The sequence below is a fragment of the Mandrillus leucophaeus genome, unplaced genomic scaffold (assembly GCF_000951045.1).
Source record: "Mandrillus leucophaeus isolate KB7577 unplaced genomic scaffold, Mleu.le_1.0 Scaffold903, whole genome shotgun sequence".
In the NCBI taxonomy this organism is placed as follows: Eukaryota; Metazoa; Chordata; class Mammalia; order Primates; family Cercopithecidae; genus Mandrillus; species Mandrillus leucophaeus.
The window spans coordinates 947,756-957,657 of record NW_012109842.1 but is presented as its reverse complement, the minus strand read 5'-3'; the positions used below and the strand labels follow the sequence as shown (position 1 = coordinate 957,657).

Below are 9,902 nucleotides of genomic sequence, written 5' to 3'. Positions count from 1 at the left end.
ATGTTAAGCAGAAGTTTGAAAAATAGAAACTGGATTGGAAAAAGTGCATCTTTATTTCTTTTTTGTTTATTCAATAACTATTTATTGAGTGCCTCTTCTGTACCACACAGTTGTTAATTATAAAATTCTATTTACCCAGCTTGTGCAATGCACTGTGCTAGCACTTACAGCGGTGGAAAATTTTACAAGACATAATCTTTGTCTTCAAGGGGCCACATTGAACGAGTCCCTGGAGGAGCTCATGTAATTGCTTTTCCTGGGGATTTTTTGGAAATGGCATAATGAAAATGAGTATAACCACAGGAGTCAACAATTCCAGTCATGTTCATCTATTACTTTACGTTCAGATCTTCATCAGGATTGAGAATGCTATGAAGTTTCTTCTGAGGCGGGTGCGTGTAATGATTTATTTTCTATGGAGAAACGGAAGAAAAACTAGCTTAAAACCGGTAAACAGTGAAGTATATAACTTGGAACTGAAAATTTTAAAATCAGAGTCTTACTTCTTTTGTTATCTCTTGTTTCCTCCTGAAGGCAGACATTCTAATTGTCTGCACATAACATAGATTGAATTGTGAAATAAGTTCCTGTCAACCCAACTCTGCTAACAGTTGTTACAAGTTCCAAATGTCTTCTCAAGTTTCAAACAAGTACCCAGACGTACAAAACTGGTCTTTTCCTCAGAAGATTATGACTAGAAGTCTGCTCCTAGCTCAGATCTTGACAAATGGTTATGACTTTCAGACTTCTCCACTTAAGAGGACTTGCCTAGAGCAAAATAAATTTAAAAAGAATAACTTGCTTTGGCTGACATCCTGTGTCCTGTAAGGGAAAGCCATTTTCAAATTAACATGCACCAAAATGACTAATCTGAAAAGTGTGTCCTGTGGGGGACATTGGAAAGAACTGTAATGCAGGACCTGTTCTAGGTACTACTTACTGTTGACTCACGTAAAGGGTCAGTCTTCTCACCTTCTGAACCAGACATTGTCAAGATGCTATCCTTTTTAGTTCAGTATCATATCGACTCTCAAATCATATCATTAATCTGTAGCTACCCTACTGGCGGGTTGTGAGAATCAAGTGTTGGATAATTTCCTGGGGAGGCAGGATTACCAAGCACAGCTACGTGAAAACATATTCATACTTAAAATTCTTATGTATGAATAACAAATATTAGAACACCACTGAGCTAAAATTAATGAGTCTGTGTTTGAAGCATGGCAGTATTTAAAATTACCTGCCTGATGACAATTTTAGTTAATCACATTAGAAGTCTGTCTGATTACTTCTTGTTAATTACTACTTACAGTCCAAGAGGAAAAAGATCTAGAAATTTCCAGGTTAACAGGTTGCTTAATTGCTAACATTCAATCTGGCATTTAAAATAATATTCACTCCAGGGCCGACCGCGGTGGCTCACGCCTGTCATCCCAGCACTTTGGGAGGCTGAGGCGGGCAGATCACGAGGTCAGAAGATTGAGACCATCTTGGCTAACACGGTGAAACCCCGTCTCTATTAAAAGCACAAAAAATTAGCTGGGGGTGGTGGCGGCGACCTGTAGTCCCAGCTACTCGGGAGGCTGAGGCAGGAGAATGGCGGGAACTTGGGGGGCGGAGCTTGCAATAAGCGGAGATGGAGCCACTGCACTCCAGCCTGGGCGACAGAGCGAGACTCCGTCTCAAAATTAAATAAATAAAAATAATAATATTCATACCAATGAGCCGGTTGGTTAGCAACATGTGCTGAGAGGCACCTCTGTGGGAAGGACTGTTCTAGGTCCTCTGGGGAGATAGAACATCTCCACAGTTTACAACAGCAGGGCATGCACAAGACCTAGAGACAACCACAGCAACATCCGGGGATGTGCAGTTACGTGGCGTGTGAATCACAACCCCGGATGCCAAGGGGTTGCACTGAACGGCACCACCTGACCGTATTTTCTATGACATCTGTGGACCGGTAAGGTCATATCCTCATTACATAAGGCCGTATTTATTCTTCCTCTATTCATCCTCATATTTTTAGGCTTATTATTTATTCTCAATCTCCACCCACTTGAATTTAAGCTTCATGAAAGGAGGGATTTTTATGTGATTTGTTGACAGATATATCCCAAATGCTGACAGACCGTGGCACACAGTGGGCTCGCAATAAATATTTGCTGAATGAATGAATTTAACCATTTCCACAATGGACAGATGGGGACATCTGTTCGGATGGATTTGCTGATGTGTTTGAAGGAAATTTCAGAATCAATATGGAGGTACGTTGACGATATTTTTTCTTCTATTCTTGTATTTAATTTTCCCAGCCTAAAAGACACAGGGCTAAATCTATTTGAAGGTCTTGGAAGGATAACATCTGGTTTTAAACTGATAGTTAACAGGAGCTTGTGAAAGACATTTAAAAAATTTTTTTTTAAAGAAAAGCTGGCAGCTCTGGAGGATAACTTTGTAAATTGGTTGAAAAAAAAATTAATGAAAGAAGAATTCAATTACCAACACCAAGTAACCTGTCTGAGTGAGTTTTTCTTTAATAAAGCAATTTTTGACTGGCTTGTTGACTCTTATTGGAGAAGCCAGACCAAATTAAATTCAAATTGCTGCTTCTTGGAAGCAAAACAAAACAAAATCTTCACTCCCTTCTGAGGCAAGTTATCAGAGAAGATCCTAACCTCAAATCATGAAACAATTGATAAACAGCTGCCTCCAAGGAAGCCAGATGCCACACAAATCTGACCTATGCACACAACTAGCTGGGGGAGACACCTGTGCGTTTTCAGGTAGAGGCCCTGTAAAAACACCTTGTTTATTTTTTTAAATGAAACTGAGTTAATATTAGCTAATAATTCCTGATTATTTTTCTACTGACTTTTCAGACCCCAGCATTTCACAGTAAAATACAGCCTCCTGCATATTGAAATAATCCCCTTGCATATTTAATCCAACAGCCATTAACTGCAGTTCAGTGATTGCAGTTCAGTGTATTGTAGGAATATCTAGGTTTAACCCGGGATTTCTCAGCACTTTGTGTTCTTCATGCGTCAAATTGCCTTGATGCCTAGATTCCTAAATCAAAGGGAACATAGTCTAATTTCAAATTGAAGTAAAAGAGGAATTGATGGGTATTGCCTTGTAGGCAAAACATAGCACAAAGCAACTAGTCTGATCCCACGAAATAGAACTGTTTGGAGAAAAATAAACTCAATATTTTAAACTCCAAGTCCCATTTCTGCCACATTTTGCTTTTCATTTCCTTTTAAAGGTTGTTCTTAAACTTTATTACCCTGCCACCCTCCTCCCTGACCTGTCTCCATTTCCCTGTCATTCCTGTGTGCCGGCGTCAGTGATTGGGATATCTGCAGCTTTGTCCCTCAGCACACTGTGGGCCCAAGGGAGGCAGACACCTGCTGTTAGCATGCTGGCATGGTCCTCTGCTCTCATCATTCAAGAACTGAGCCTTCACAGCCTCCTGACCAGTCTCTGGACACACCTGTGCATCCCAGCTTGTCAGGCAGGGGTATGTTTTATTCATCACTAGATTCAAAGTCCATTGTCTGCCTGAAAGGAATATATGGTGCAAAGACTTGGAAAGAGGAAATTTCACTCAGAAACCAAATTGTTGATCGCCAATTCACCAAATGGCTCAGTCAGCAGATTTACTTGTTAACTCAGTCAGCAGATTTGCTTGGGAACTCTTGAGTTTCAGTTAATCAGTTTTTGTTTTGTCTTCACAGCATCAATGTAGAGACATTGAGCTGTCCCAGCTCCTGTTGCAGCTGGAAACTGAAGGGTGGAGAGAGAGAGAGACTGAGAGAGTTTAGCAAGAATGTATTTTTGAAGAAAGGTATCTTATGAATGTATTATTCACTAATATATTTACCCATAGGAAGAATATATAAGAATTCTGAATATTTAAGAATCAATTAACAATTATATTCTTCATGAATATATTTATAAGAATGTTTTTAAGAGGAATATTTATAAGAGAAAATATTCACAAAGAATATATTCTCAAATATTAAGAATATATTCATAGAAACACTTCATAGTCACAAACACATTCTTCAGCCTTAGGAATTGCAGAGACAAACTGAATATTCCTTAAAATGAAGCAAAGTTCAACATTCCAAAAGAAATAAGTAAATGTGGCACGTCAGTCATGTGTTGGGTGGTTAAGACTGACTTCTACATCAAGCCAAGGTGTAGAACTCAGGGTTCAACCCTGGGCCTCACTCCAAACCCCAGCACTTTCCACGATCCTTCACTGCCTCCAACTTTTACTCAAAAGATGGAGATTCTTTGGACAAAGGTGACTTGTCCAAGAAATCCCAGGCGTATCTGAAAGTCAGTGCTCAGCAAAAGAAAGCTGTCATGACTTGGAATCCTGTGTTAACAAGGAGTCAATCTCTTTTGCTGTCACTCTTAGAAATGCTTTGGTACGTGGGTTCTACAAGGTCAGGAATTCTAATCACAGGGGAGAAGTGGTGTTCAAAGATTGTGAATGATAGCTTTTTTTAAAATATCCTAGGGCTGTTGGAAGTGAGAGAAATTTATTTTTCTTTTTGCAAGAGTTATCTAAAATTACAGGCTTTCAAAGACTCTAGTCTCAGAAGTCCTAAGCTCCCTTAGGATTCATGCTAATGATCTAATTTCCAGCATCATGGTGTGTACTTATGATTGTGATGTACAAATGGTCCTTGGGGGAACTCTTTCTAATAACCTGGAAGTTTGTATTTCTTGAAGCCCTGTTGATAATTTTTTCCTTTGTCCCTGACTCGATTCACATTCCAGGGGGATCAGGAAAAGAGGAGCAGAGTCAGAGGCTAAGGCTGTGCCCAAGAGCAGCAAGGTCTTCAAGCCACCTGTGCCATTTCCAGGTGCTGCTTGGCCCCTGACAGTGGTGGGGTCCTCCTGGCAGAGTGAACAATCTCAACTCTTATGTTGCAAACCTTCCTGCAGAGCGTCAGGAGAGGGGGAAGGGAGCTGGGTGGAGGAAGCTGGATGTAGGTGGTCCAAGGCAGTTGGGGCCCCTTGACGGCACCCCAGGGGCTCCTCCAAACATGAGTCACACCTAGAAGAGTGGGCCCTGCGGGGTCCTTGAAGGCTGTGTCAGGCTTGATGCAAACTTAAGGGGTTTGTTCCAGGAGATTCTTGGAAGTTTGGTCTTCTGCCGACTTAAAGGAATGGATTGTTGTTCCTGTTGTTTTCCTCACGCCTATTTAATGGCTGCTGTCAGGTGTCAGCGCCTTATATGTGCTGTTTACACTCACATCCATGCAGACATCCCCAAAATAAAATTTTTAAAAGCCCTGGAGAAGGTATTTTCTTATTTGTAGAGAGGTTACACCTATTTAGGAGGCTGCAGAGCTGGGATTTGCATTGAGTTCGGTAGGCTCACTTTGTTCATTGATACAACAAATCACTTACTGTGTGCCAAGTAAGTGCGAGATCCTATGCTAGGTGCTTAGAATAAATGAGCACTATTTTTTTATAATAAATAAATAAATAAATGGGCATGCCAGACCCAGTCTTTGTCCCCGCAGATCTTCTAGGCTAGGGATGAGGGACAAGTAATAACAATAGTGAACAGCAATGCAACAGGGAGGCGCAGCCTGCTGTGGGGCTCTTAAGTGAGTCAGGAACCCAAGAGTGACGGAGTCCAGAAAGACTACTGAGAAGTGGGAAGAGGAGGGGTGAGATGGCCTCAGGCAGAGGACCCACGAACACAAAGTGGAGCCTGGGAGCAGGATGAGTTTGGAGAAATAAAGAAGCTCAGTGCAAATCCAGCCTGGATGTGAACAGGAACAGAAGATGCCCAAAAGGTGGGCACTGGTTGGGTTGTGGTGTCTGTAGTGTGCCAGGGCCTGCCTGGGCCAGCTCTCCGGTGCTGACTGCACATCTCCTTCTAACTCCAGTGATTTTGTGTTGGTATAAGATGAATTCTACCACAGAAAGGACAAAAAAGGCAGGTGATTTGAGTTTCCAGGCTGGCTTGAGCAACTGCTCTGACGATGGCATTGTTCACTTGATGAGGAGTATTCGAATGGAGGGATCAAAGCTCCCTGTTGACCTCAAGGTTGAGGTGCTTGAGTGACAATGTGGGGGTGTCTGGCAGGCAGCTAGATACCTGGATCAATCCCTTTCTGTCTGATCACACTCTCCTAGCAGCACAATAGTTCAACTCCATTTGACTTGGTGCTATCCAACCTGTCCGAGGCCCTTCTGTTGAAATGACATGTGTTAGATATACGAACAACAAATCTCAGGTCTTCCATGGAAACTATACAATAAGCAATTCTGAGGTTCTTATTCATTTTAAAAACTCCCATTTAATCTCTCAAATTATTAACATCTAAACCTGCTTTCCTTGGGAAATATATCCCAAGAAAGATAGCACTCAAAAATGGCTGACTTCCTTGCTAGCTAATGTGGGCAGAGTTACCTCTGTTCTTCCATGGCTAACAAAAAAACAGACTCCATGCTGTGGCATGGGCACAGGTCATAACAACATATGCATTAAGGTAGTGACGTATAAATTTTGTTTTCTCTCTTTATTATCATTTAAAATATATTAAAATTTTAACATGGCAGAAGCAGGAATTTTAACTGCACATGGCAGTCTACAAAAAGCAAAACAACAAACAAAACTCCACAGAAACAAAATTTACATCAACCAATAATATATTAAAATTTCATTTAGGTAAGGATCTAAAGAAATGTTATATATGCACACATCTTAGAGTTTATTTTCTTCAGTGAAAAAAAAATGTAAAGCTTGAGAAATTCTCCAAGCAGAATCAACTTTCTTAAACCTTAACATTCTTAATGAAGCAAGTGGACATAGAACCTCTTTTTAGAATCTATTCCCTCTTTCTCTCCACCCACAGATGGTGGCTCTCCACTGCCGGGAGAGCATTTATAGCTGTTCCTACCTGTAAAAGTAGTAACAAGTGTCAGAAAAGAGGTACTTGTCTTTCAAAACTGTGGGACTGATTCCACACAATTTAAGCCTCGGATACAATCACTTACAAAACACAAATAAAGCCTGACAACAAATCGGAATGTTTCAGACAAAGAATAGGTACCACGCTCCCTACTTTAGAGATCTTCCCTTTGAACAGTGTGTCTCCGTTTGTAAAGATGCACACAGCCCCAGACGTAATATAACACAGCTCCTTGTTACAGGGGTTCTGGCAGACTGTGGTGGAAATCAGTCAGTCCTGAAATGCCCTTCAGAGTGGGAGCAGGGAGGAGTTCTGTGCAGGTGAGGGTCTGGCCCACCGGCCACACCAGTGTTAGGACAGGGTCCCCTGAGGCCCCGCTGATGGTGGAGGGTCCTCAGAAGGGTCTCTCCAGCTTTTGGAAGTGCCCATCTCGCCGTCCTCTTGTTAATCCTGGTCACACTCCTTTGTGGAGGCTCCAGGAAACCTTGGGAGCACAACCAAGAAATGGATAATGGAACAAAAAGGAGAATGAATGAATCATGAAAACATGTGCTTATTATTATTATTTTTTAGAGATTCACACTTTCCTGAGTAAAGTACACAAAAATCTCACGTGAAGTCTTTTGAAAGCACCAGGCCTCTAGGTCTTAGACTAGCTGTGCTCCATGGCAGATCTGAGCCAAGCTCGACGTTGTTCTGGTAAAAACATTAACAATGTATTCATGAACGCTGCTTTTCTAATATTTTACCGCTTGACAGTGTTATGCTTGTAAATGGAAAATGGTTTCTTTTCTGGTGACGGAGAAGAATAAAGGTGGATGTGTGGGCTTCTTTGGTCTGTCTTGCAAACACGTTAGAGCTGAACGGATCCCACCAAAGATAACAATGTTCATAAACCAGACCCACAGATGGGCCTAAGCCTCTGAATCATTGGCACTGGACCAGTCATCAAAATCCTCTAAACATATAAACAAATCACAGACACTTGAAAAAGTCCAGATTCAATGTGGATATGGCCATTGGACATTCACATCAAATTAATGTGCTCCACTTTTATTGCTGAAAGAGCGCAGCTCCTGGTGCCAGAGGGGTTCAGGGAGCGCAATCATCCCTTGACTTCTTGGCCTGAGACAGTATCTTCTTCAGGGAGGTCCTGGGAATTCCTGAACATCAGGATAGAGTTGTAAATTTTCAGTGCTGGGCCCAGTTTGATCTTCATCACTTTGACAATGTCTGTCTGTGTCAGAAGCAGGAAGGCTTTGCCATCAATCTGCTGCAAATACATAAATAGACACAAACAAAATTGTTTTGTCACGGAAGCCTGTTTACTCACCAGTAACACTTAGGTCCTGAGTGTGACGCGGAACCCGTCATAGCCTCCGTGTTGAGCTCACCAGTGAGAGAGAATGACAGCAGCTCTCACGTGGCTTAGTTACAACCATTGCTCCACTTCAGTTCTTTCTTCTAGAAATTTGAAGTGAAATTTAAAAGGAGCTCACTCTGTTAAATACGAACTCAATATACATGATCTGTTCCTAGGCTAAGTTTCTATTGTTGTGTTTTAAAAAGGTTGGCTTGAATTTATATCAAGACCCTTAAAACCAAGTCAATCCCCAGGAATTTTTCCCAAGAGAATAACGTGCAATGTGTATACTCTAGTATTATTTATAATACTGAAATCTTAAAAGCAACCCAGTGTTCCCAATAATAGCAGAAATAAATAATACTATAGTAAGAGTGGGCTACTATGCGGTCACCCCAAATCAAGTATCTATGAAACATTTAATGATTTAGGATTTTTTTTTATAGATCAGTAAACAACAGAACATGGTATATGATAGAGAAGAAATTCAGTTTTACTTTGTACAATTAAATATGCATGGCTGCATGTATACATATGCATATCTAAAATACTTGAAGTCTTTACACCAAATGTTAACATAAATTATCTTTGGATGGTAGAATAGTGGTTAGTTTTTATTTAATCCTTTCAACTTCCCTGTTTTTAAATTTTTAAAAGAATACATACCAGTATAAGCAAAAATACATACAAAATAAATGTTTTATTTATTAAACTTTGAAAATATATTTCAAAACTTGCACAGAATGATGTTTGGCTCAATATGAATAAGATCTGGGGCTCTGATGTATGGCATGGGTGGTAATGGAAAGAGTTAATTTGACTTTGGTAATCATCACACATTGTATATGTATATCAAATCATCACATTATACACCTTGAATATATTCAATTTTGTTTTGACAATTAAATATTTTTAAATTAAAAAGATATTACAGCATGAACTGTAATAGCTTCCCTGAGACTCACAGGATGGCAGTGGCCACTGTGTAGGCTGCTTCCCCCAGCTTCTGGATGTCCCAGTGACCTCAGCACGACATCTGGGACTGCTGCAGCATCGCTGATTGACACAGCCTACCTCAGATGATTCCTAGCTCCAGAACCAAGAAGGCAGGAATGGGAGGGTTTTCTACGGAAACACTCTTCCACGAACTTAGCACTGTGGTTCTAAACCTTTTCAAATTTAATAGTACAAACCCAAGCCAGTTGTGGTGGCTCATGTCTGTAATCCCAGCACTTTGGGAGCCCGAGGTGGGCAGATCAATTGAGGTCACAAGTTTGAGAGCAGTCTGGCCAACATGGTGAGACGCCCCATCTCTACTGAAAATACAAAAATTAGCCAGGCGTGGTGGCATGCGCCTGTAGTCCCAGCTACTCAGGCAGGAGAATTGCTAGAACTCGGGAGACAGAGGTTGCAGTGAGACAAGATTGTCCCACTGCATTCCAGCCTGGGCAACAGATCAAGACTCCACCTCAGAAAAGAAGAAGGAGAAGGAGAAGGAGAAGGAGAAGGAAAAAGAAGGAAGAAAGAAGAGGAGGAGGAGAAGGAAGAGGAAGAGGAAGATGAAGAAGAAGAAGGAGGAGGAGGAGGAG

At 41.1% G+C, this 9,902-nt stretch overlaps 1 protein-coding gene across 2 annotated transcripts in view; it reads right to left on the bottom strand.

The window, feature by feature from the left end:
- Positions 1-6,531: 6,531 nt before the first annotated feature.
- L3MBTL4 (l(3)mbt-like 4 (Drosophila)) overlaps positions 6,532-9,902 on the bottom strand; it is a 465,654-nt gene continuing 462,283 nt past the window's right edge. For both annotated transcript variants that reach the window (XM_011969788.1, XM_011969787.1), the window contains one exon: positions 6,532-8,223. In XM_011969788.1, coding sequence (XP_011825178.1) covers positions 8,056-8,223 — 168 coding nt within the window. In that variant the 3' untranslated portion in view covers positions 6,532-8,055. The remainder of the gene's footprint in view (positions 8,224-9,902) is intronic.